Source organism: Puccinia triticina, chromosome 16A (assembly GCF_026914185.1).
Source record: "Puccinia triticina chromosome 16A, complete sequence".
In the NCBI taxonomy this organism is placed as follows: domain Eukaryota; kingdom Fungi; phylum Basidiomycota; class Pucciniomycetes; order Pucciniales; family Pucciniaceae; genus Puccinia; species Puccinia triticina.
The window spans coordinates 2,773,532-2,800,685 of record NC_070573.1 but is presented as its reverse complement, the minus strand read 5'-3'; the positions used below and the strand labels follow the sequence as shown (position 1 = coordinate 2,800,685).

Here is a 27,154-nt window from a genome sequence, read left to right as displayed (position 1 = left end):
CCTTTTTTCTATCAAAGAGTTGGGTTTTTTGCCTGAAACCCTACTCCATCATTGAGGGCACACATTCCTACTCTTCCCCCTGGTCAGGGCGTCGTGGGTAAGGTAAGCCGCTCTTCCCTCACGCGCCTCTCCGCCCACACTCGTCGCGGGCGACTGGCTGCGGCGTGACCCGCTACCAGTAACCCGGGGCGAGTACCAGAAGGGAACGCAAGCCGGAATGGACAGGCGTCAAAAGTATGGCTTTGACCAAGGCCTGTTTGAACAACGCCCTCCCAAAACCCATGAACTACTTTCTGTTTCATTTGGGATTCAAGAGAGTTTTTGGAGGGATCCGACCTCAGGAAGGTGGCTGGTGCAAGTGCTGATGTAGGCGGCCAAAACTGTCTCCTCAGAATTTTGATAGCCTATAGGTGAGTCCAGACATAAAGAGTTGAAAACTTTGAAAGTTTTCCCCAGCCAAATGGGATTTCTGCTGCCTACTGTTTTGCAAGGTAGGGTGTAAAGTCCCTCCTTCGGAGGGTCGCTTCGCGACAGCGCTCGTGCGCCTCCGCTCGAGGGACTTGGCTAAGTTCGGATCCCATCGTGGGCCAGCCCGAAGCCCGGGTCACAGCCCTAGGCCACCGCCAACCTGTGGGACGCACCAAAAGTTGTACATCCCGCAACAAGCAGGAGACATGGCATCTGCTGTGTATGGAATCGCCAAGTATAATACACATTGTCCATGCCGATACATCCACAAGCACTGCTGAGCGGCCTGCGCCCAGAGCGTCCGGCCCGGCAGCCGCATCACCACCAGTCTACATCCACACACACACACACAACTCGCACAGACACACGCTCACAGGGAGAGCCAAGACACAGTCAGATACATGGATTGCCGCCATCAAACAACAACACTACACAAAGCAACAGGCCCCGTCCACGCGGTACCGTCGTCGACGGCGGCGGCGAGCGCGCGCATGGGCGGGAAAGGCATTAAGTGGAGCAGAAGCAATATATACACAGGATGCGGGGGTGCTTTTGGGGGAAGGTATTACGCGGACGAGGTGTGGAGAGAGGGGGGTGTTTTGCGCAGAGAGAGAAAGGGGTATGGATTGGGAGGGTGGGGTTTAAGTTTTGGGGTCGTATGCAAGATGGGAGGCCGGCTGGGAGGCGAAGGCGTTGGTGACCAGCGGGCCCTGTTGGTCCCCGGAAGGCTCGAGGACGTGGTGGGGGTTCTGCTGGAAGTGGGATTGGGGTCGGTAGGGGTCCGGATTGTAGGCGTGATTCGGGGGGTAAGAGGGGTCTTGGGGCGGGGCGGTGTTGAGCGATGGGGGTCTGGAGGGGTGTTGGGCCATGGGGAGCGGGTGGGCGGGGGGGAAGGCGAAGCCGAGGTCGTTGTACTCCTCCCACTCGGCCTCCGTCAGACAGGTCCAGTTGTACACCACCAGGCCCAGCGCGCCCAGCTCGAGCAGACTCGCCACAAAGCTCCCGTCCACCGTCGCGTCCGACGAATGGCAGATCGGCTGCGTCAGTACCCACCGGAATATCTCCCCCAGGCCCAGCGTCATTAGGCTGCACAGCACCACGATCACCGGCTTCAGCTCCCCCAGAATCCGCACCGCCACCAGGACCGTCAGCCCCCCGTAGATCGTCAGCGCTATCAGCGGCCACAGGATCACTAGGCTGTGTGCCCCCAACTCTTCTCGTCAGCTGCGGCTACTCGCTGGGAAAAGAGTGCAGAAAGGCTCACGAGAAGGTCCAGGGACTGTAGAGATGGCTAGCGGGCTGGCTGGAGAAGTAATGTGTGACGCCAAACCCGGTGTCCAAGAACTGTGCAAGCACCAAAAACATCAGAGGAACGCTCAACACCAAGAGAGGGGGGGGGGACAGACGATGTAGATGGATCCGATGAAGAGGAAAGCGAGCGAGGCGGCCAGGGGGCCGAGGGAGAGCGGGGTGCCGTCCTCGACGAGCTGGAGGCCGAGGAAGCCGAGCCAGACGAGTGCGCCGAAGAAGCACACGACGAGGGCGAGGTGGAGCGCGGTGAGCCAGACGACGGCCCGGGCGCCCTGCTCGAGGAAGGCGCCGGTGGCAAAGATCTCGAAGAACTTGAGCAGCCCGTACAGCCCCAGCAGAACTGCTCGGCCGGATCAGTGTCTCTGTCAACGGGGTGTGGGAGAGCGGGGCGGGGAACGTACTGAGGATCTCGACCCGCGCCACCGCCGCTTTCCGCCGGAACGCCTTGCGGATAAAGCCCGCGACGACGAAGAGACTGAGGCAGCAGGCGACGATGTTCGCTGTTCGCGGGGCGGGGGAGAGAGAGCAGACATCAGCGGGGGGCCTTCCGGCTGGGGTACAGAGGGGGACGACGGACCGGCGTTGCCGAGGGCGTCGGGCTTGCCGCCGACGGACTCCATGCGCGGGATGGCGCAGGGGGCGCGGATGCCGAGGCCCAGCTCTCTGAGTGCGGCCTCTCGAGCCCTAATCCAGAGTGTCGCCGCTCGATCAGCTTTCCTGAGGCCACACACACGAGCGGAGGGAGGGGGGGGGGGGACGTACGTGGGGTCGGCGGCGGGGAGCTGCAGATAGGCGTCCGGCGCCGCCTGCTCTCCCCGGTCGGGATGGACGAGCAGCTGGCGGAAGAACAGGCTGCCTGTGTGTGTGTGTGTGCGCAGGATCGAGGGTCAGAGCGGGCAGACAGGCGTGGGGGTGTGTGGGTGCTTACAGATGGGCTGGGGCGACACTCGACAGATGTAGTCCCATTCGCCGTACTTGAACGCCACCATGGCCGTGCACCCTTTTCCCTCGGCTTTTCTTCTTTTCGACCGCGAGGCGTGTGTGTGTGTGTGTGTTCGCAGGTGGATGAGGTCTCCGGTTGCAGGGCGCGGTGTCGGTGTCGAGGGTGGTGTGGGTGGATGAAGGAGTGGAGGGGGTGGGCCGTCGGACAATGTTGGCCGCAAATGGGTGGTGGCCAGGCGAAGTTGGCTGAACCCCACTCCGGCGGAAAGTTGCCGGAAAAGGGAGACAGGCGACGGGAGACCGAGAGCGCCGTTCGCAGCCAGCAAGAGTGGCGCTGGTCGTCAGGCACTCTCATGTTACACAAACAATACACTGCACTACATCATACAACACACACAACCACAACAACAACAAACAAAGAGAGATCTATAGTATAGCCAGGCCGGCTTCAAGACGCGGGAGGGCCCTCGAGGTTCTTGAGCCGGGTCTCCTCGAGCTGCTCCAGCCGGGCCACCAGCTTGGGCACCTCCAACAGCTTCTGCTCCAACGCCTGTCCACAGCACACACACACCCATCATCAACAAAACCAGACTGGCAACGGGGCAGGGACAGAACCGACCTGTTTCTCTTCCTGCAGGGCCAGCCGCTTCTCCGCATCCAGCTGGGTGAAGCAGTACCCGCCCTCGCCGTCGTACTGCAAGATATACCTGCCAAGTCAAAACAGATGAGCGGAGAGCCGCGGAGAGGGGAGGGGGGCAGAGGGAGCCAACTTGTGGTACTTCCACAGCGACGGACGGTGCGACACCGTCAGCAGAGTGATCCCGAGCGAGGTGGCGTGTTCGTACATGATCTTCTCCACATCGAGCGTGACCGCGGACGTGCATTCGTCGAGAATAGCATACTAACAACAACATGTGAGTGGGACAGCCACGCCATCGGGAATAGAGGGAAGGGGTACCTTGGGGGAATGGTAGTAGAGTCTGCAGATGGCGAGCCGCTGCTTATCGCCGCCGCTGAGCGCATCTCGCCATTCCCGGACGACGTCCCAGCCGCCCTCGCGCTGGACGATGGCGTCCAAGTCGACGATGGCGAGGATGCGGAGGAGGTCGTCGTCGGAGACGCCGCGGGCGGCCATGTCTGCGCGCGAGTCGGGATAGATGAGCTGGTCGCGCAGGGTGCCCAGGGAGAGGTAGGGGCGCTGGGGGATGTAGGTGAACTCCGAGGCCGCAGGCTTCGTCACCACGCCCCCATACACCGGCCATAACCCGCCCAGGATCCGGAACAGGGACGACTTCCCGCACCCGTTCGGGCCCACTATCAACAGGTGTTGCTGCAGCATTCCAAGTGTCAGCTTCTCTCTCTCTCTACCCCATCCCTCACTCTTCCGCGGACAAACTCTCTCACCCCCGGCTTCACATGGAAACTCAGACTTTTCACCAGCACGTCTCCGTTGGGCGAGATGATCGGCACCCGATCGAAGATGATCTCGTCCTCCGACTCCACCACCTGTCCGCGCTGCTGAAGCACTACAAAAAAAAAAAAACCCCGGATAAGTCGTCAGTTTGTGTGTGTCAGCCTAAAGAGTTGTGGAAAGACGGACTTTGCTGGGAGTCGTCGGTGTTGGCGGAGCCGACTTTGCGTTTCTCGTACTGGCCGCGCTTGATGCTTTCCATGGTGTCGAAGAGCTCGGAGACCCGGGCGGTGTAGCCGGCCAGCTCGCTGACGTCCTTGTACGAGTACATGACCCGTCCGAAGGCGTCTGAGGCGGACAACAAGAGCCGACGCTACGCCGCGGTGGGGGGATGGTGGCTCAGTGGTTTGGGGGCGCAGGAGAAAAGAGAGTGAGAGAGAGACACACGTTGGTGACGAAGCCTTGGGTCCGGCCGCCCATGTCGCTATCGGGCAGCGCCTTCTTGAGCGCCTCGCCGACGCCGGCTGGCGGAGGGTTGATGTTGAAGAAGACGGGGATGCTGCAGATCATGAGGCCGAGGGAGCCCCAGACCCACTTGATGATCCCGTCCTCGACCATCCCGTGCCACAGTCTGACCTTGTACACCCAGTTGATGTGCTTGATCAGACTGAAGTAGGCCCGCTCGATGATGTTCTTCTCGATCTCGTAGGCCCGGTGCGAGCTGTAAAACGACACCTCTTCCGAGTTCTCGATCAGCCGCGAATGCGTGAACCGGAACTCGCCCTCTAGCTTCTGCTCCTCCGAGGCATATCTCCCAAACGATGGTGTCACCGCTCGGACTACATTTCACAACTGGTTAGAGAAACGGATGAGGCAAGATGTGTATGTATGTGATAGGACTGACGTAATGCGGCGGAAGCTTGGACGATAATGGTGAGGCCGATGAGCCCCTCGAGCCCGACGTTCTTACTCAACTGCCAGTTGTAGAGGATGACGTCGAGGACGGGCTTGGCGAGGTTGCTGTAGATCTCGGCGAGCGAGTCGGAGAACTTGGCGACATCGACGGTGATCAGCTGGTCGACGTTCGCGATCCGGTCGTCGAGATTGTTGATCCCGTAGAACGTCGTGTCCGACAGATACATGTCGTGGATCCGGTTCGTCAGCCGGCTCCGGTACGCTATCGACAGCTTGCATTGCAGGTACGACAGCATCGAGTTCGTGTACGTCGCCGGAATCGAGATCGACATCCACAGCGCCAGCTACACAAAACTTGCCCACCGGTCAACTTCCCTGGTTTCCATTCCATGGTTTTCCCGGAGATTAAACTCACCCGAGATAAGAATTGCATGCCTTCTCCCCGGACCAAAGCGGAGACGATCTGGCCGTCCAAGCTCGCCACATACTGTCCGCCCAACCGCGCAAGATCAGCCCCAGAAATACATTTTTTTTTTTTTTGGTTTGGAAGGTGAGTAAGGAAGACTGACGAGAGAGAGCACGGTTCTGAAGATGAGGAAGGCGGAATGGATGACGAGGAGCGAGGCGGTCTTGCTCTTCCAACTGGGGATGACGATGGCCAAGAGGCGATTAAGTCTGGCGAAGAACTTGGCATCCACCTCGACCCTCTGTGCGGCCCTCTTGCGGGCATGGGCGCCCCGGGCCAGGGCCTTCGGCTCGGATGCGGTTCGCGGGGGGTCGGCGGGCGGCTTCTGGGGGCGCTTCTTCGGGCGCAGGCCGGAGGTGGTGGCCAGGACAATGTAGACGGCAAACGAGCTCATGAACAGCTTCTGGAAGAACGGCCGGTGGCGCATGTATCCGCCCAGGATCCTCGGGCCCATGCCTGCTCGTTGGACTGCACTCGGACTGGCCATCTCGTGTGCTGCTTCTGCTCGATGCCGGGGGGTGGTTGGTGGTTAGTTGGCATACTCACACTTGACGTGATGTCATTCGATCGGCGCGTGCACAGCCGCAGCAGCCTGCAACAGCCGCTGGAAAACTCCGAGGAACCGCTGAGAGCACGCGGGGACTCCAGCGGCCACGATGTCATCTCAAGATGGTAGTTTTGCTACAACTCATCGCAGATTGGAAAACCCCTACTTAACACAAGACCCTCTTCGGAGGGCCTGGTGCAGCCTGGCTGGCGCCTCGGGAAGCGAGCCTCCGAAGGAGAGGGTCCCTGCGGGACGGCGTCCCCCCCTCCAAAAAAGAGAGGGTCTTGGTTAAGTTAGGGGAAACCCGTTGCTGGAGTGTGAGATACAGGCTGGCACTCAAGTTATGGATAGCATCGGCATTGCATGCAGCATGGCCATTTCTTTGTGCAAACTTGAAAATCATGCAGTCGATTATCATAGAAAAATAGAGAGAGCAGGACGATTCATATCTTGGCACAACATCATGGAGGAGACTATAGGTTCCAACCTGACATTTTTTGTTTGAATGGATCAAGTGAGTGCAGGAAATTCTCTTATATCATAAACTGGTTTCGCAGCACGGAAGGAGAATCGAAATCAAGAATCAAGCGACCTATTTACATGAGCACAAGATGAAAAATAAACGAGTACATGATTGCCACTCCCAAGGCTATAGACGCGACTAACCATCTTCTCCGGTATCTTCGTGGTCACGAAAGACGCATTCCAGTCCGTCACGTTCACATGATTTTATGAAATCCGATGGTGGTGGGAACTTGGAGGCTTCAAGAAGTTCTACCCGTCTTAAACGCCGTAGCTTTTTAAAAGACAAATGATGGGCACTCTTGTGTTCTTGAGTAAACGGAAAACTATGAAGCGCGAGAACCTGCAATGGTGCATCCGTAATCATGGGGTTCCTCAAGTCCGCGCCCAAGTCAGATCCCCATTCGTGTAGCCTTAGCACTCGTAGTTTTGGCAATCTTAGGTGGCCAACGAGCCTCAATACAAATGCGTCATTGAGGAAGATCTCTTCCAGTTGGTCGCTTAAGATTTTGAAAAGGGGATCAAGAATTTGACCTTCCATTTGACCACTGCCCCCTATCCACAGCACTGTGAGATTTGGTAGCCTAGTCGCGAGTCTTTCGATCCCAAGTTGGGTAAGACATTGGCCAATTTTCACGTCTAGTTTTAACGCCTTGATCCCATTGAACTGGTAGTTACCGATATTTTCCACAAGCGATCCTGGTGAACAAACCGGGCGGAAATCGGTCAAATCGAGGCAGACCACTTGTTTGGCTGCTTTAAGAAGAGATACAAGACAATCCGAATCGGTTGGCAGGTCGTTCGGTATTGACTCTGCCTCGAATGATACCTCTTTGTATTTTTTTTTCGCCCTCAGAGTACTAAAAATGATTCCAAGTCTCAAAAAACGTAAATTCGCCAGGCGGCCTATTCTTTCGACAGTTGCCATCGGAAGTGTAAAAAAATTGTGAACTTGAATATCGAGGGCGACGATCGTCTCGGAGAATTGTTCAAGCAGAGAATCCAAATCCGAAAATTCAGGTTTCATAGGAGGCATACTGAGCATCGGCCAAGTCCAGAGCTGGTGAACTTTCAAATATCGGCATTCGGGAAGTAGCTCACCGGCTTCCGATTGATATTCTAGGTCAGCGATAATCTGGGTTGCTTTAAGAATATCCTTGATCGAAAGTTCATCATAGAGATGCCGTTGGTAGAGCAAATCTGCCCAGTTTCGACAAACTGGTCTCATTGTAGTTACTAATCGAGTTCGCTCCCTGCGTCTCCACTCATTCAGGCGCTCGACTTGAACAGAGTTGGTTGGACGCGGAGGAGGAGTATATTGCGAGAGCACGTCTTCCCTGATCCGCTCACGGATCTCTACAGGAAGAGCATTAGTGGCCGACAACAATGCCAACAACTGCTTCGGCACTTGACCAGGAGTCGGGACCTCGGTATTTCCGCTGCCCAGGAGGAAGTTGTAGTAGGGACATGGGTTTGAAGCATCCGTTAATCCGAAATCACGGAGCAGTTCCATATTTCACTAGGACCGTGTAAGCCTTTATATCTCGCTGGAAAAACAGCAGGGCCAAAGTACGGACTCCCGACCAACGAAAAGTTGTGGATTAAATTTGAGAGGCAAATGTAAGCTAAGCCTTATACCTTACCTGATTTCAACGGTTCAACTCACGAGTTTGTAAAGAGATCCGGCAGGTGACTTCAAGATGGTTCAATATGTATGGGCCAGGGGAAGTATCGCCTTGGCCCCGACGCGGGTCGCTTTATAATTGATGGTTCCGAAAGTACCTCCAGAAGGTCGTTTTCACTTGATGAATTTCCCGCTTATCTGGCTCGAATTGGATCTCAAAGTCCTTTTGTTCAGAAAACCCAAACAAATGGTCATCAAGGTTGAACTTGCAAGTCTCTGAGTGCATGCCTGTATCTATTTAAGTATATGTAGCATTAGGTTTTGGGAATTCAAGTTTAAGTTCTGCACCAGCCGCTTTCTGGCCTATCATGCACCAAAATTATTTGCCTTTGTGAATATCAATGTGACGGTTACTTTAGTCTTAGATTGATCCAAATAAAAAATTCCTATAACATTGAGGTACATAGGTTGGGGTTGGCTGATTCATCGGCGTTCAAGTGGACAAGTGTTTGTTCAAGTGATCGGAACATAGCGCTCGACATGTTTGTCCAAGTGATCGGAGCATCGCGCTCGACAAGCTGCAGCCTGCTGCAGCCCTTTGACAAAAAGAGCCAAGCATGTGGTGCTCCTGACTTATCACAAGTCCCTCGCTTCAGAGGGCCCTGGTACAGCCTGGGCTGGCGCAAAGCGCCCTCGCGCGAAGCGCAACCTCCGAAGGAGGGACTTACAGGTAAAGCCAAGAATTTGGCTTGAGAGCTTTCAGTGTTTTGGTGGGAGTTTTTTCCCGCTCCCCTTTCAGGGGTCTTCTCCTTGTGTATTCCTATCGCCTGTGGTGCCAGATTGAAGGCCTGATTTTTCTTTTTCTTTTGGTGTCAATCACCACTTTTTCCCCCTTCACAAACTCCTTCCATCCCCCTTTGAAGTTTGTGATTTTTTTGTGTTCGGCCAGAAGTGTGTATGCAAATTCCAAGAAGATCCATTTGGACTCAATTTAAATACAGAACTCCATCATCCATCCACCTTGACTGCTGAGCAAGGGCAACACTCTCCTTCAAGTGTAGATATCACAAAAGTGACACTACATTGAAGCTGAGATGCTCAGCTATCCCGTGTACTTCAGCTCACTGACTCACAATGAGTGCGCGCTGTGTAATGTAAATTTGATTCAAAAAGTTGGCCAAAAGCCACAAATTTCCTGAAGCTCTCACGCAGAAAAAAACCAATAACTCATAAGCCTCCCATTGGGAATGGGAGATGCTTTGCATCAGAGTGCTCCGCACCTCCAGTCCCGGGAGGCTTAGTTAAGTCAGTGGTGCTCCAGCATAGAAGTTCCGTTTTGTACATACCAAGATCCAAGAGGCTGCGGCAGCCTGTATGCACACAGGGCTCCCCATATCCATTTAAACCAGACGCTGACAAGGTCTATTCACCAGTGGAGAACGCAAAGCGTGCCACAGCTTTTGCCTGGTCTAACTCGCCAGGTTGGTGTGTTCTTGTAGCAGTCGTACCCGTTGGATCAAAAGTTGCTGATTTCTGGCAACTAGCTTCAAGCAGGAGGAATCAGGATGAATCCACTTCAGCAACTAGGTACTGTCTGCACCAATGGGCTGATGAGATGTCATGAAGATGCCCATTTCTATCCAATGATGAGATTTATTCTGGGCCAACTTTTGTAACATGTGAATGTGCTTGATTCATGATCAAACCAAAAATAACGTGCATTAAAAACTCCTCTGTAAAATACAGTAGATACATTTGCGGATGGCATAGACCTGTAGGGAATTTTGGGAGGTCTGGATTGATACAGCCTGATTTTTTTTTTCATAATTTTGTCCGGGTCCAAGGGGTTTTCTGATTTTCTCCAGTGTAGATACTCCATATTTCTGTATTTCCAATCACCTCCAAAATCAAAATAATGTGTGGCCACAATTGGCTTTGGCCTCTTTTCCAGCAATCAGCTAGCCTACATACATAGTTCTATTGCTCCAATCCCACCTGCCCATAAGATTGTTGCCATTACTGTATTCTTGTCCCCTTCTGGTCTCCCTTCACCCCCCAAGGCAGAGGCAGCTTATCTCATCTGTTCCAGAGGTCCTTGTATCAATGCGGCAGGTGAGCTGAGATGCACAACCCTGTTGAGCATCAATCCCGGTGTGGATTTTGCCAAGTTTTTCACCACTGGAGGTGGCTGCCCGCAAGAAATGTAATCTTGAAATTGGAAAAGGGTCAAATTACCAATCAAGCATGTCCTCATGGTGCCTCTGAGAGCTGAACCAATGCTTAGCAAGATCCAATTGCTCAAGAGCTTATGAAAATGACAAGGCAGCCGGTCCGGATACACAGAGTACTTGGTGCTGTTGACAGAGCTGATGGGGCTGTAGAAGCGCTTGCTGGAATCCTCAGAGGCTGACAGGCTTGAAAAAGTCCTGGCCTTCCTCCAAGCCTCCTTGCCCCAACCTTGTTCAGAATGCATGTCCCAAGCAACACACTTGTCATGTTTCCCCAATCAACCGCGTACGCAAAGTATTTGGTGCTGTTAGTAGAGCTGATGGGGATGTGGAAGCTCTTTCCAGGCTCCTTAGAGGCCAATAGGCTTGGAAAAGTCCTGGCCTTCCTCCACGCCACCTCACCCCCTCTACAAGAGCACATCTATCTCGTAGGCAGGAGGGGAAATGAGGAGTTGTTAAATGCTATCTGACGTCCACCATGAAATTCACACAAACATCACACAGCATGACGGGGGGCTTCTGTAAGAGCCGGAGCTCATCACTAAGTGTATGCCACAGCACTGAGAGGCAAGCCTCTAGACTTCTGATACCAACAGGTGGGATGGTATTGCATCTAGCTCAGCGGAGAGAGTGAATGTGATCAGTCGGATTCTCTGCTCTATCTAAAGAGGAAGAAAAATAGCTTACCTAGCTCAGCGGAGAGAGTGGTCAGTTGGATTCTCTGCTGAGCTAGGACATGAGAGGAGAACACAAGGTAAGGCCAGTTGAGGACAATATGTGAAAGGTTTGTGAAACCCGCTTTGTCCACGGCACGGGTGTTTTACAGTCTCCCCCCCTATATTTAAAAGGGAGGCGTGGGTGGTTGGTCAGAACTTAGAAGGGGTGATGGGGGGTGCAAGGGACACGTGCAGGATCAGTGGCCATTGAGGGTTTGGGTCCAGTTGGTGGGGGCTGTCGGCAACAGGAACGCTTGCGTCTTGATTTGGCGGCTTTGGGTGGTGACAGAGGGGAGGGTGTGGTGAGGCCAGAATAGAAAAGAATGGGGAACAGGGGGGGGGGATTGGCATGGTGATTTTTTTTGGAAAAATGAGGGTATAGTGGGGTCTAGACGGTGTTGTGAATTGTTGGCTCAGGCCTAGTTCAATCCATTGATCTGTTTTCACCAAAACTTGTAAGCAGCACCCCGCATGAAATTGATGAAAGGTTTGGGGGGGGGGGGGGGGGGGGGGACACACGTACCCCTCATCACTCAACTGATCTTCTGGACAGCCGGATTCAACAGAGTCAAGGATACTGGTTTCAAAGGTTGGGACAGTTCTGTTGGAATTCACCTATTGGTGTTCTTTCTCAAAAGAGAAACAATCCAGGTGAGTTGTACAAGTTGTACATACTCACAGGATTAAGAAACTGACATGATAATTAATCATGAGCTGTTGCAGATTCAACGTGTTCTGATTTAGAACAATTGTTTAGCAACGTGAAGAGAGTGAAGATCTCTCGGCAGGATGACGTCACTCCAAATGATGACAATCATTGTTGATCGCCAAACTCGAGGTGAGTTGACAATCGAGAAAGATTGACTGAAGGATGAAAGAGTACTCACAAACTCTTATCCGAAAAATAGTCAAATCTCAAGCCAATTGTCAAACACCGAGAAGCAAAGCTGTAATCTCATTGATTGTATAAGCTCACCTAGTGGTGAGTAGTATACCTTTATGAGTTTAAATCATAAACAGCGAGATTAAATACTGATAAATAATGAATCTTATTATTAGTATTTAACAAAGCTCGCAAGTATTAAAACTGTCTGTTACCAATAGTAACGTATTACCTCATAAAGTAAAGTCTAGCATTAACAAAATGTAATGCTTGAAAATAATGATAGCTAATCAATTGCTTCTAATCTATCTTTCTTCTTAGATTAAAATACTTTAAAAAACGATTTTTCTTTATAACTTCCTTGTCTTATAACTCGACAATAAATAGCAGGTATTATCTGCCTTTAAGCTATTAAATTCATTATTGTATAATGTTATCATTAGAAAAATAGCTACTTACTTTACAAAATAAAACTTTAAGTTTTCTGAATTCTTTCAAGTTCTGGCTTAGGCCTTGCCGGCCAGGAGAAACTGGAGCCATCGCCACTAGAACCAATGGGTGAGCAGTGGCTGGGGTGGGGCTAGTTGGGAGTGCGGCAACATTGGTTGTAGGATTGGACCCAGCGGTCACGCTCAAATGGGTGGCCAGGGCCTCTTCTATTTGTGTAATCATCACTCAACTGATCTTCTGGACAGCCGGATTCAACAGAGTCAAGGATTCTGGTTTCAAAGGTTGGGACAGTTCCGGCTTGGGCCTCACCGGCCAGGAGAAACCAGTGCTCAATATCCAAGATCTCAGCTATTGCCACTGGAATCAATGGGTGAGCAGCGGCTGGGATGGGGCTAGTTGGAAGTGAGGCGACATCAGTCGTAGGATTGGACCCAGCAGTTGCGGTCAAATGGGTGGTCAGGGCTTCTTCAATTTGTGTTGGGGAGGAGACTGCCGCTGTTTATACTTCTTTGTATTCATCAACATCTGCACCATCTTCCTCCACCGCTGCAATTCCAGCCGGTATTCCAGTTGGGCGGCCGGGTTGGCCTGCTGGTGGACAGTTGCCCGCGGCCTGAGTTTTTGTCCAGGCTTGTTGTGCCACGTAGTCTGCCGGTTTTGGAGGGACAGCAAAAGAGGGCAGAAAATCCACTGGGCTGCGGTACACCGGACCTGGGCAAGTGTCTGCTGAAAACCCGCAGTGGTGACATTTACCAAGCAAGTCAAGGTATGTGTGGATGCACCATATGTATTCCTCCCGCGGTACATTAGCGGTAGCTGAGCCTTGGTGGGTTGTTGTGGTTGGTGGTCCCGGGTGAGGTCAGACAATGCTTTTAGGGAGGGCTTCGTAACATTTCCCCGCCCTCCTGACAAATTCTTTAAACTTGAAGCCTTCCCGTTTCAAGAGTTCCAGTTTATTGACCTTGTGTTCAAGCTCCGGGGGAAGTCCAAATGTCATTCCCTCTGCCAGCTTGAAGTTGGAAAGCAATTTGCCATCAAAGTTTACCAACCTTTGGAGAGTCCGGGCCCGATTAGTGTACTGTTTGAAGTTCCCAGAGTCTCCCATCTTGATCTATTGGATCTGGCGCTCCAAGTCAGTGAGCCATTGGGACGGGAGGGCCACATCAAATAAGTCTTTCTTCACTACCAACCAGGTCTTGTGTAGAATTGATGATACCTGGGATTGGTTGTAGGATAGAAGATTGGTTTCGTTACTAGCCTGCCGATTATGAGGACTTTGTCCCTATCCTTGGTGATTTCTTTTGCAGTTAAGAAGATTTATGCCCCATGGATCCATAGAAGGAATGGTTTGATTTCCATGTACAGGCCCGTGTATTTTGGGGCATGGGATGTGTTGAGTTTGCGGTGGTCCACTCAATCATTTGGCTCTGAGGTGGAATTGACCGGTAGGTTTGATCTCCCAAGGAGTGTTGCCAAGGCATATTCTAAGTGCGCCACTTGACTGGACGTTGCTTCCTTGTCACAAGCTAGGCGGGCCAAATATTCCAGTTGGTCGGTGTGGGCTTGCGTGATGCTGGCATGTTGCAAGGAAATGAGCATCTTCATGCAGTCCCTTGTTGATAGGCTGCCTGTCACACCCGGTTGGTGGGGCGGATCATTGGAGTTCTGGGTCAAGTTTGTTCCTCCCATGGGTAACGATCCTGATGAGTTTCCAGTCTCTCCTGGTTCCTGTTTGCTTGCAGTAGGTGAATCTTGAGGGTTCTCCCCAGGCTCCATGTGGTTGATTGGGGGTTGTGAGTCTTGCGCGTGATTGTTTGGAGGACGGAACTTCTGGGGACCCAATATCAATAACGCTGGCACTGAGCCCACAAAAAGGGTGGAGGTTGGAGCAGAGTTGACCTGGTTGACCTTTTAGCACTTGGGGAATTTTTCCCGGCAGTCTCAATGCCTTCGTTGGTGTGAGTTGTTGTGGAGTGAGCAGCGGCTGTGGCTAGTTGTTGAAGCCTGTGTTGTTTGGCACGGGCTTGGTGGAGAATTAGTTTGGGGTTAGTTATGGGGATGAGTTGGTCAGACAAGGTTGTTTGACATGTGGACATGAGAAGTAGAGGCTAGGAGGGAATCAGGTGTGGTAGTCCGGCAGTTTGTGTAGTCAAGTCCTTGGTAGTTTGTGTAGTCAAGTTTGTTGGTAAGCAGAGTCTGTGTTGGAAAATATTTCCCTTGTTGGGATCACAAAAAATAAGTGTAAGAGCCGGAGCTCATCACTAAGTGTGAAGCTCTTCTCTTTCATTCATTCATTCTTTCCCTTTTCTTTCCCTATCTCTCTTCCCATGAACAGAACTCAGCTCCTTCCCTTTGAGCCAGGCAGTCAATGTGGAGGGACACCAGGGACTCAAACTGAGAGTGCTACCAATACTCACAAAGGGGGCTTGGAAGTGAAGATATGGATTAGATTCAGTGAGGAAAAAGAAACTGAGTGAGGAGCCAGTAGGCAGTAGTGATGGGCTACTTGGTAGAAGCATATCTACATACAAGCATACAAGGACTACTAACCAGGCTTCACCATCTCAACAGTCAACCTGTAATCAAACCCCACTGTGTTTGGTCCTGGAGGTTCCTTAGGCTCTCCAGCCCACTTGTAGTATGCTTGTGTAACACCACTGAAAAGTTTTTTGGTTGGCAATTTTAGATAATTAAAATCTTTCCTTTGTTAAGTTATTTTTTTGCACCACATACAAATCAACCTGGGTTATAAATATGCCAAAGCCTTCTATAAATTCATCATTCAAAAATATGAAAACATCATGAACTACTGTCACAGGAGCTGGGAAGCTGGGCTAAACTATTTTCCCAGACCTTTCCTTGAGCCTAAACTGTCCCATCTTATTAAAAGGTCACCAATGTAGATTCTTGTCAGAACTTTAAATGCTCCCACCCCACACCCTTGCGCACAGCCGCAGTCATGAACTTGTCCAATATTGGAGCCTGCAATAGGGTCAAGTTGAACTCCACTGTCCAACTTCATCCAACAAATCCATGTTCATGAGGAAAACTCAGATCAAACACTGAGAGCACGGGTTCAGTGGCCACAAATGCCAAGCACTGCAAAAAAAACTGTGTCAACTGTCAGCAGTTGACATGCGGCAACTCTGAGGAAGCTTGTGGTGTTACACCAGCCTTACTCAAGGTTTGACTCAACCCAAGCTTCAATGCACAGTCACTGTGCACCTTGCACAGTGACTGTGCCAACAAAGGCACTTCTGCATTCATTTGGAGTCACAATGGCAGCTTGGCTTGAGTATCCTGCATGTCAACTGCAAGCAGTTGACCAAGTTATTTTTGCAGTGAAGTGCATCTTTCAATTTGATACATAACAGATCAAATTGCTGGATTGTGAGATTTAGGCTGGCATTCAAGTTATGGATAGCATATAGCATGGCCATTTCTGTACGCAAACTTGAAAATTATGCAGTCCATTGCCATAGAAAAATTAACACAGTAGGTGGTTTCATATCTTGGTACATCATGATGGAGAATCACTATTTTATTGCTTGTGTGTGTCTGTGTTTACTGATCTAGCCTTTTCTAGTTAACACGTCTCCCACAAGTCATCTATCATAGATAGATTGGTTCCAAGTTGACATAGGAGGACTTCCCTTTGATTGGGTGACTTCCCGTGGGATCTGGCACCCTCCCAGATGCCGCTTTAGATCCAAAAAGTCTAGATTTTTGCAGGGAAATCTAGCTTTTTGGGCTCTAGATTGTTTCTGGGAGACTCCCAGATCTTGACGGGAAGTCATCCATTTACACGGCTGTGTAAAGTCAGATCTGGCACTTGTAAAGCCAGATCTGACTCACCTTGTATTTTTTAGCTTTAGAAGCTTTTCCACAGGCTTGAGATGCCAGAATACCTGCCAGATTTACAACCCCAGGTATTCCAGCAACTCGGGCCTCATCCCTCATTTGTTAACCGACCCTCTCAATGGCCGGTATAGACCATCCCTCTCGATGGCCGGTACAGACCGGCCATTGAGAGAGAGGGCACCACCCTCTCGATTTCAGATCTGTGCCGGTCATTGAGAGGGCACCACCCTCTTGATGTCAGATCTGTGCCGGCCATTGAGAGGGGTGTGTACTCTCAATGACCAGTCTGTACCGGCCATCGAGAGGGTTGTGGCCTCTGATGTGTCCTCTTGATGACCGGTCTATGCCGGCCATTGAGAGAGAGGGCACCACCCTCTCGATGACCGGTCTATGCCAGCCATCAAGAGAGAGGGCACCACCCTCTCGATGTCAGATCTGTGCCGGTCATTGAGAGGACACAACCCTCTTGATGGCCGGTACAGACCGGTCATCAAGAGTACACACCCCTCTCGATGGCCGGAACGGACCGGTCATCGAGAGGGTACAGTGTCCTTTTGATACCCGGTACAGATGTGTCCTCTGTACCAGTCATCGAGAGGACACATCCCTCTCAATGACCTGTCTGTACCGGGCATTGAGAGGGTAGGCCATCAAGAGGACAAAACGCCGGTCATCGAGAGGACTCAAGCCTCTCAATGGCGTGTACAGATGTACCCTCTCAATGGCCGGTACAGACCGGTCATAAAGAGGGATGTGTCCTCTCGAGGCACAGGCCGGTCATCGAGAGGGCTTTGTCCTCTTGATGACCGGTCTGTGCCGACCATCGAGAGGGTTGAATCCTCTCGATGACCGGTCTGTGCCGACCATCGAGAGGGTTGAATCCTCTCGATGACCGGTACAGACCGGGCATCGAGAGGGTTGCGTACTCTCGATGGCCGGTCTCTACCGGGTACCAAGAGGGTTGCGTACTCTTGATGGCCGGTCTGTACCGGGCATCGAGAGGATTCAACCCTCTCGATGGTCGGCACAGACCGGTCATCGAGAGGGTTGTGTACTTTGGATGGCCGGTACAGACAGCTATCGAGAGGGCTGTGTACTCTCGATGACGGGTCTGTACCGGCCATTGAGAGGGATGTTCTGGTTTGATCTAGCCGCTGAAAAGTGCGTGTAAAACCAGGGTGTGAAAATCTGGCTTTACAAGTGCCAGATCTGACTTTACACGGCCGTGTAAATCAAAGGGAAGTCCTCCATTTTTTGTATGAATCATTTTGCGAATGAAGTGAGTGCAGGAAATTCCCTCATATCATAAATTGGTTTCGCAACACGGAAGGAGAATCGAAATCAAGAATTAAGCGACCTATTTACATGAGCACAAGATAAAAAAAATGAGTACGAGATTTCTACTGCCAGGGCTCTAAGGCTATAGACGCGACTAACCATCTTCTCCGATATCGTCATGGTCACGAAAGACGCATTCCAGTCCGTGACGTTCACATGATTTTTTGAATCGCGAGGGTGGTGGAAACTTGGAGGCTTCATGGAATTCTAACCGTCTCAAATGCGGAAGAGCTTGGAAAGGCGCAGAAAGGGAAATGTTTGGGCGTTTACGAAACGGATAGCAGTGAAGCGCAAGAACCTCCAAGGGAGCCTCCGCAAGCATCGGTTTCCGCGAGTAATCGTTCAAGTTATTTCCCCATTCGTGTAGCCTTAGCACTCGTAGTTTCGGGAATCTCAGGTCGAGAATGTATCTCATTACCCTGGCGTCATTGAAAAAGACCTCTTCCAGCTGCTCCCTGAGGATTTTGAAAAGGGGGACAAGGATTTGACTCTCTTCGTGGCCATTCCCCCCGATCCACAGCACTGTGAGATTGGGTAGCCTAGTCGCGATTCTTTCAATCCCCACATGGGTAAGATTCTCGCCTGCTTTCACATCCAGTTTTAACGCCTTGATTCCAGGGAATTGACAGTCACCGAGGTTTTCTGCAATAGATCCTGGTGAACAAACTGGGCGGAAATCGGTCAAATCGAGGCAGACCACCTGTTTAGCTTCTCTAAGTAAAGCTAAAAGGCATTCCGAATCGGTTGGATAGTGGTTCGGGATTGAATCGGCCGCGAGTGATCTCCCTCTGAACGTTATTTTCCCCCGCGTGGTGAAATCGATTCGAAGTCTTAAGAAACGTAGCTTCTCCAGCTGACCTATTCGCCCGATAGTTAACATGTGAAGTGTGAATAAATTGACAGCTTGAATATCGAGTGCGACAATTGTTTTGTAGAATCGGTCAAGTAGACAAACGAAGTCCGGATATCTAGTCTTCCCAGGAGGCGGAGGTTGCCAGCCAGTCCAGAGCTGAGGAATTTTCAGATATCGGCATTGGGGAATTTCCCGGAGCCTATTCGAATAATAAGCAAGTGCCAGTTGGTTGGTAAAAGCGCTTGATTTCTTAGAAGACTGAAACGAAAGCGTATCATAGAGATGTCCTTTGTAGAGCCAATGGGCCCATTTTCGACAAACTAGTCTCATGGTAGTTACCAATCGAGTTCTTTCCCCGAGTCTCCATTTATTCATGCGCTCAACTTCACCAGCAGTGGGCGGAGAAACAAATTTCGGAGAGTATATCTGGAAAACGTTTTTAAAGATCTGCCCCAGGACCTCATCAGGAAGATCCGTAATGGTCAACGTCATCTCTGATCGACAAGTCGGTATTTCCGTATATTTGCCGACTACCAGGTGGAAGTTATCGGTGGGAACTGAGTTGGGAGCTTTTGTTGATAAGAAATCCAGAAGCAGGGTGCAGCGAAATTCAAAGCGAGAACGTTCACCTGCGGATGCGTATAATTAACCAGGAGGGGGTGTGAGTCTGTATGTCTCGATGGAATAACTATAAAGGGCCACACGGATTCCGAGATTTTTTGCAGCGAAACGGGTCACAATAGTCGTGGTAGAAGCACTAGTCTCTAGTCTGTCGAAAAATTGTCGTGAGAGGCAAGGTGGGTTGAGGGTCAATGTCAGGCTTCAGCTAGGGCTTATCTGCAAGAGCTCATCTGATTTCAAGGATTCAACTCACGAATTTGTAAAAAGATCTGGCAGGTCACTTCAAGATGGGGCCGGTGTCGACAAAGAGCAAGCCAAACTTTTGGCTATTGTCAGGGATTGGGCGACTGTCTGGCGTGTCCGTGACATGAAGAAAAAAAAAAGAATTTGCATCTTCAGTAACAAATGACACAAAGTGTTTTCCTTCAGTGTCTCTGTCATAACCTGTGAAGGCATAGAATCTCAAACATGATCATTTGTATCGCAGCCGGATCACTTGAGAATTTTCGTACGTATTTAGAAGAAACAGCTTGAATCAACGCAGACAATCCCGCGGCCTCATTGAATGTTCGGCCCCTCTTCTTCTCTGTGAGACAGAGCTGACCCTGCGGAGCCTTCTTCCAGAGAGGCTTTGCTCAGCTTACGGCCTCATGCCCTCGTGCACATGTGGGCCCCACGGAGATCATCATCTACTGAAGCAGCAGGATGGTGGCTCCGAGATTGGACTTGGGCTTCGATTTGACATCTGGCAAGATACACCTGGCAGAAAGGGCATGTAAAATACTTGTATACCATTGGTTATCGAAACCAGAAGTTTTGGAAAACCTTTTGCAAAAGACAATTCTTAAATATGTAGTCCTTTGCTTTCCAGGGTTTCTGCGTCCGATGCATACAAGTCGACGCAGAAAGGCTCGCTGCAGGATCCTGGAAACCCCCTATGAATGGGGGTGGTTGGGGCCACTATATACTCCTGCTTGGCGCTGTAAGTGTTTTTGGGCGCGCTTCAAGGCCCCTTAAATTTCCAGGGAATGCCAAAGAAATCACCTCCAAATCCCCGTTCGCAGGGTCATTCCCAATCCCAGGTGTTTTGAGAGGCGCGCACGGATGACGATTGGGGATTTGAGACTGGCATCAAATTTATGACGGGAGGTCATTCCTTTTTGCAAAGGTAAAAATGAGAACTTCCGCAGGAAAATAAACAGAACAGAGAGGTCACATCTAAACATATCATGATGAGCAAGTGCGCCGATGATATATATCTTATCTGATTCGGACTGTGTGGGTGTTTACTACTCTACTTTTTTCTACTCAAGACGTGCCCCATATCTATAGATAGCTACTTGACATTGTTGGCTCGGAGCAAGTATATATTTCGGAAATAAAGAAGCGACTACAAAACATTTTCTCATATCCTGAACTGATTTTGCAACACGGAAGAAGTATCGAAATTAATAATTAGGCGACCTGCATACAATTGAAAGAAAATGAGTGTTACATTTTTTAGCTTAGATTGGTATTTTCGGGCTTCTGCTTGGAAATTGAAGGATTCAATAACTGGGCTCTAGACGCCACTCACCGTACTCATCAACATCATCCTGGTGAGGAAGGACACATTCCACACCGTATTCTTTGCATGATTCTTGGTAACGGGATGGTGGCGGAAACGTCTTGGCTTCATGAAATTCTAGTCGTCTCAAATGCGGCAGGGCGCGGAAAGGAACAGAAAGCAGATGGTGGCCACTTTTGTGAAACGGAAAACAGTGAAGCGCAAGAACTTCCAAGGGTGCCTGCGCCATCATAGGTCGCCGCAAGAGGTATCCCCAATCGTGCAGTCTGAGCACTCGTAGCTTCGGGAATCTCAGGTCGGTAATGTGTCCCATGAGTCTTTCGTCATTGAAAAAGATCTCTTCCAGCTGTCTCCTGAGAACTTGAAAAAGGGGATGAAGAATGCAACCTTCTTGATGACCAGCACCCCCAATCCAAAGCACCTTGAGATTTGGTAGCCGAGTCGCGAGTATTACAATTCCAAATTGGTTGGCATTTTGGCTTTCTTCCAGGTCGACTTTTAGCATCTTTAGTTCGGGAAACTGATAGGCACCTAAGATTCTTTGAAGCGATCCTGGTGAACAAACTGGGCGGAAGTTGGTCAAATCGAGAGAGACAACTCTCCGAGCTGCTCTGAGCAAATACGCTAGACATTTCGAATCGGTCGGTAGGTCGTTCGGGATTGAATCTTCAGAGTATGATACTCCTTTGAAAGTTTTGGTCCCTCGCCGGTCGAAATCGATTCCAAGTCTCAAAAAACGTAGATTCGGCAAGCGACCTATTCGCTCGACAGTTGCCATCGGAAGTGTAAAAAAATTGAGCACTCGAATGTCGAGTGCGACGATCGTCTCGGAGAATTGTTCGAGCAGAGAATCCAAATTCGAAAATTGAGTCTTCGCCCGAGGCCAAGACATACCAGGTTCCAGCCAAGTCCAGAGCTGGTGAACTTTCAGATATCGGCACTCGGGAAGTGGCTGACCCGCGGCCGATCGATGAGCAAGTTCCTTCATAATGTCTTTTGCTCTATAAGAAGACTTGATCAAAAGCTCATCAAAGAGATGGCGTTGGTAGAGAAAATCTGCCCATTTTCGACACACTAGCCTCATCTTAGTTATTGACCGGATTCTTTCCTTGAGTTTCCGCTGATTTAGGTGCTCGACTTCAGCAGCGGTCGCTGGAGAAGCGCATTCCGGGAAGCTTGGCTGGAGAACGTCTTTCAAGATCTGCTCCAGGATCTCTGCCGGAAGATTGATAGTGGTTGACGTCATCTATAATTGGCCAGAAGTCGTGGTTTCTCTATTTCCGATTCCCAGGAGGACGGCTCGGGAACTGGATTTAGAGGGTTTGGTAATAAGAAATCAAGGAACAGTGTACAGCGAAAATCCCAAGGAGATCCCTCACCTACTGATATCAATATTTGACTCGAAAGGCGTAAGCCTTTATATATCGCAGGAAAACTAGCAGGGCCACACGGATTCAGAGACTTTGACGGGGGAACGGATCACAGCAATCGTAGCAAAAGCACTCCAGACCAGACAAGGTGAATTGAGGGACGAAAATATAAGCTAGAGCTTGTTTGTAAGAGCTTATATGATTTCGAGGCTTCAACTTACGAGTTGGTAAAGTGCTCCGGCAGGTTACTTCAAGATGGTTATTATTTATCGACGGATCACAAAGACCCAAAGGTTTAGGAATTGATGGACAAGTATCACCATATAAAGGCTACGAGGCGAGTCGATTTATACCTCCAGAAGACTCGTCGCTCTCATCTGGCAAGGGTTCTGTTATGCTTCGCTGGTAAATCTCAAGGGCTGACTCAAACTGGCTTTCAAAATCCCGTTGTGCGGAGACTCCAATACAAATTGACATCAACGGTGCAAGCCTTTGTGTGGTCTAAATATGTAGCCTCACAATTTGGTCAAGTCCTGCACCAACCGCTCTTCAGCCTTTCATGCACCAAAATTACCTTTGTCTATTGTGCAGCTGTCGGTTACTTGAGATCGATTCTGAAGAAATGTTTCCTGTGGCATCGCTGACTGATATGGCTGATTGGCACTGAGCAGTGAGAACAGACATGTCAGGACAGGTCGACGGTGGAATTGTGGCTCTCCTGTCATTTTCTGACCTTGGCCAGCCGGGTGTCCCAAATTTTTGCGGGGACCCGGGAAACGGAGGACTTCTCGTAGATCTAAAGCCCCCTACAAGTCCGGATTTAGTCCCCGCAAACGCCGTTTTTACCGGTTTTGCCGGATTTCGTCAGATCCTTCTTTCTGTCGCCAACGAAGTGCAGATTTACAGAAGCCGCTGCACACCACCAACCAACTGAACCAGCCGGCAGGTCCCGGGGCAAGGGTGCTGGAGGTTGGTGGGACCGTGCACTTGTGCGGTTCGGGTCAACACCCAGCTTAACTAAGCCTCTTGAACGGAGGGTCCGGGGGACCCAGCCCGGAGGGCTCTCCGTAGCAGAGACTTATGCATAATTATGGTGTTCAAAATTCCATATGCAATTGTTTACATGAAAGCATAAAGCCAATTTTGGCTGGGAGATGTCAGCGTGCATAAAACTTAAAGTGACATCTGCCAGCCAAACTTTCAGTGTGTAAGATTATGTCAAAAAATCTTATGGAATTTTGAACACCATAAATGTCTGAAAGCTGGCAGACAAGGGAAGGATTTTCAACCCTAAAAACACAAAAACAGAATTTAAAAATCAATAACACATGTACAGAGAAATCTGAGCAGACAGTTCTCTCAGCAGTACTGATGCACACCCTCACCCATGTTTTTGAGGCATAAACTCCAAAACTGATTGAAGTAACCTGTTTTGAAGGTCAAAGGAATCCTGAAGGATATTCCATTGCTCTGAAGATCCAATTTTGGATTTTCTGATAATATGCACAATTGAATATCCTGTCTGCAACAATTGATTGGCTACAGGTGTAGGATCTGCAGATATCTGCAGGCTTGTGAATCCAATATCCAGAAGGCAAGATGGTTGTAATTCCTTGGTTTACATTTCTTTGTGTTTTCTATTTTTAAAAGATAAGTACAAGGAAAACGGTTGGGATTGAGGAGATGAGACCAGTACAATTTTGAATTTGAAAGCTGAGGTTCTGAAGTATATTTTGGCTCTGTGACAGGTCCACAGGAGCTGAGGGGGAGGCTGGGTGATGCTAAGTATTTTTCCTCAAGCCATTCATGATTTCTTTCTGAGCCAAATTTTTGACTTTGTGCACAAGTCCCTCCCTGCAGGAGGGGCCGCTTTGCGGCCAGCCACAGCAAGCCTCCCACCAGGGGGGGCTTGTGTCAAGTTAGGGTCAACACCATCCCAAGGCCAGGGTGCTGGAGGCAGCAGCAACTTCCAGCACCCTGGCCTTGGGACTGTGTTGACCCAATCTGGGTGACTGAATGGTCCCACCAAACTCCAGACCACCCCCCTCTACAGAGGTCCCCCTCACCCTTGGTAGAAAAATGAAGAAATTTTTATAGGTTGTTGAGGAGAGTATTTACTCCTCTTGATGACCAAAGCAAACCAGTCATTGAGGGGAGTGTTTACTCAACAAGCCTTTTCCAGCCATTGACAAGGAAGTTGTGGGCCTGGATAGCCAGACCTTCTGCCCCTGAAATATTGTGCTTTTATAGCAGAAAAGTGCATGTAACACACCTTTAGTGGCAAAAACATATTTTCAGCTGTGCTGCGCTATATTATCTCAAAAGTGTAGCTTTTACCACTGCACTTGTGCTTTTGCCCTTGTATGCACTATATCTAGCTTTAGTGCAGCACTGCAGTGGGTAACCAGCTGCGCTACAGCTTTTTGGGGCAAGCACATAGTGGGTACCTGCTGTTCTATGCTAATACAGGCACTTTTGTAGCCAGAGTAGCCTTTCAACATTGCCTCTGCCAACCATTGTACACCCTGGGGTGCTTGGCGCTGTGTGTTGGATTGATGGGGTTTGTGATTGAGGCCCCAGTGGATTGACTGCAGAGCATTGGGTTGCATTTGAGGTTAGCCAAAATATCCCAAAAGAAGGTTGAAAATAAGAACAGAAGAATACAACTTTCCTCAATCTGCCATTACTGCAGTTTCTCTTAGGGTTCAGAGACAGTGGCCCCATTTGGAAGCAAAATAGGCAAGTTGTAAATCACAGAAAATATTGGAAATTCCTGGAGAATGCCATCAAGTTTCAATTTTTTTTGTGTAATGCCCAATTGTATTGCTCCAAAATAGGCCTGAATGGTTGTGATCAGACAAAAAAATAGGCTTCTGAGATTCTAAGTTTGATGTAGGGTAACTTAAGCTGATTAAAAAAAGAAATTGTAGGTTTGATTAAAGGAAAGAATGATGAAAATCAATTGAAGGAAATAGAGCAGATTTGCAACACTCATAATGACAAAAGGAAATTTCCTATTTTTATGTATGGTTTTATTTTTCAACATGGTGTGGGTTGAAATTATTTAACTGAAGGTACTATAAACTAATCTCCTGAGGAGCTTCATAATTTTCTCCCACGGATTTTTGATGGTGATGCATGCCAAATTCGCCTCATGCAAACATATAAGTATTCACCATGCCGATTGAAATGTTTGTCTTGGCCCCATTTTTTGATATGCTTAATGATGAGTTTGTTTAACTGATGTCTCTCTTTTGGTCTGGTACCAGTTATCTCACAAAACACTGAAATGTAATGTGCAATCCGTACAGCCGTTTCCTGGTCTTCATTTTGTTGCATTTGTAATAGCTCGTTCAGGGCTAACTCAAGCTGGCGCTTCATATCACCACTCAATTCTTGTGGATTTTTTTTTTCTTCAGACTTGAACTTTTCCAGCAGATTCCAAACAATTTTGTCTGTAGTTACGTACTTATGACGAAATGCGTTTTGAATGTAGTGATTCTCGATGTTCACTGTTTTTTGAAGAGCGTGTCAAGTTTAGGGTAGAAGCAAAAGAAATGAGTATCCTCTTATGCTCAAGAGAAAGATTAAATAGCATGCAGAAGTTTGAGCGGTGAAAACTTACAACCCTGCAACCATAAGTAAGCAGGTGATCGTTTGGGGTCTGGAAGTACATGCTCTGTATCAACTATGAACCAGTCAAGTTGTAAGTTATTCAGACTGCTGAGACTCTAAGTTCATTTGTAGAGAATCCAAACATTTTAGCATCAGGAAGATTCCACTTACAAATTGCATTGTAATAGATCTTTAAATTCTCTGGATCCTCAGCAAAAGCAATTTGTTCAGGGTCAATCTTGATCTTGGGTGGGAAAGTTTTTTTTCTTATCCATGAAAAAATGGAACCCGCTGAAAATGATGAAACTAATAGGATGTGTGCAGGATTTGTTAGCTGAATGCCAGTAAGTTTATCAGATGCGTGGCGAGGAAAAAGGGGCGAGGCTCGGTACAAATCCCCTATTTTGCTTGATTGTTTGATGTCACACTGAAAATTACAAATGAGACCAACCTTTTGCGTCTGATATTGTTGTGAGCTGGTTGGGCAGGGGCTGGCTTTCTAAGCGTGTGTATGATGTTGTTGCAGCGGCGTCCGTCCAGGCGTGCATGGCGGCAGTCAGATCAAGATGTGGAAGCACCAATAGCCAGGCCAACAAGCATCTGGAAACCATCTTTTGTATAATGACTAAAAACCCTATCTGCTAGGACGGATACTGTTCTGGCTGCTTGAGCTTAACTTTTAAATTTGACTGTGATTTTATGGACTACTGCCGTGCGCGGTTGATCTAAACCTAGAGGGTGAAAGAGAGGGGCGCCTGGGTTAGAACAGAGAGCTCTTTATTCTCACCTAGCCCCATAGCTTCCTTTAATCGATGATTCGATTGTTTCTAAACTTGAACGTTATTGATTTTTACATATCTACTATAGCGTCGATCGTACCTGTAGGAGAAACATAAATCAAGGTCGAAATATGAGCACACATCAGTTGGATGTGTATCTTGTGTGGGCAAAAGATACATACACATCAGGCCCAGGGGCACTTCGGTTCTGGAAGCACGGAGCAGTGGATCCGACAGCAGCTCAAAAAAGACTTTCCTTCGGGGCACGGCGTCCTGCGACTTACTTGCCAGCAGCAGTGCTATATCTGTAGGAAGCCTCGAGCGGGTCGGACTTGTGTTGGGTTTTGAAGCAATGTCATATCGGCCGGGCATGATGTCAGTGGCACCGCTTTCTCGGTGAGACCACTGGCGCCAATCCAATTTACGCAAGAGGTGCGTGACCAGATTGCGCAACGGGCACGGTTCATGACGCCTCAGGTGCGTCACGGTGGTGCGCCCCTGGGACATGTCGAGACTGAGCGGCACCGTTGCGGTCATTGACTTGCGCCTGGAGTCCCAGGGGGGCAACCCTATCGCCCTCGGGGCGCCCCATCGGCCCCGGTGTGTGATAGACGTCTGGCTGTGTCAACACATCTCGACTCGACATCTTCACCGCATACCTTTGAAC

At 49.6% G+C, this 27,154-nt stretch overlaps 5 protein-coding genes across 5 annotated transcripts; all 5 read right to left on the bottom strand.

Annotated features, from left to right (window-relative positions):
* Positions 1–1,109: 1,109 nt before the first annotated feature.
* Positions 1,110–2,768, bottom strand: PtA15_16A273 (uncharacterized protein; the record flags this gene model as incomplete). The annotated part of the gene is made up of 7 exons (XM_053163947.1): positions 1,110–1,665; positions 1,733–1,812; positions 1,875–2,119; positions 2,181–2,279; positions 2,357–2,463; positions 2,542–2,635; positions 2,708–2,768. The coding sequence occupies 7 exons, from the start codon at positions 2,766–2,768 to the stop codon at positions 1,110–1,112; spliced, it is 1,242 nt and encodes a 413-aa protein (XP_053027921.1).
* Positions 2,769–3,169: 401 nt separating this feature from the next.
* PtA15_16A272 (uncharacterized protein) lies at positions 3,170–6,000 on the bottom strand (the record flags this gene model as incomplete). Its single annotated transcript, XM_053163946.1, has 8 exons — positions 3,170–3,271; positions 3,680–4,051; positions 4,126–4,247; positions 4,322–4,505; positions 4,580–4,971; positions 5,037–5,391; positions 5,463–5,534; positions 5,617–6,000. The coding sequence occupies 8 exons, from the start codon at positions 5,998–6,000 to the stop codon at positions 3,170–3,172; spliced, it is 1,983 nt and encodes a 660-aa protein (XP_053027920.1).
* Positions 6,001–6,721: 721 nt separating this feature from the next.
* On the bottom strand, positions 6,722–8,095 carry PtA15_16A271 (uncharacterized protein; the record flags this gene model as incomplete). Its single annotated transcript, XM_053163945.1, has 1 exon — positions 6,722–8,095. The coding sequence occupies one exon, from the start codon at positions 8,093–8,095 to the stop codon at positions 6,722–6,724; it is 1,374 nt and encodes a 457-aa protein (XP_053027919.1).
* Positions 8,096–17,642: 9,547 nt separating this feature from the next.
* Positions 17,643–19,027, bottom strand: PtA15_16A270 (uncharacterized protein; the record flags this gene model as incomplete). Its single annotated transcript, XM_053163944.1, has 2 exons — positions 17,643–17,701; positions 17,782–19,027. The coding sequence occupies 2 exons, from the start codon at positions 19,025–19,027 to the stop codon at positions 17,643–17,645; spliced, it is 1,305 nt and encodes a 434-aa protein (XP_053027918.1).
* Positions 19,028–20,561: 1,534 nt separating this feature from the next.
* PtA15_16A269 (uncharacterized protein) lies at positions 20,562–21,969 on the bottom strand (the record flags this gene model as incomplete). Its single annotated transcript, XM_053163942.1, has 2 exons — positions 20,562–20,620; positions 20,733–21,969. The coding sequence occupies 2 exons, from the start codon at positions 21,967–21,969 to the stop codon at positions 20,562–20,564; spliced, it is 1,296 nt and encodes a 431-aa protein (XP_053027917.1).
* Between the last annotated feature and the right edge of the window lie 5,185 nt (positions 21,970–27,154).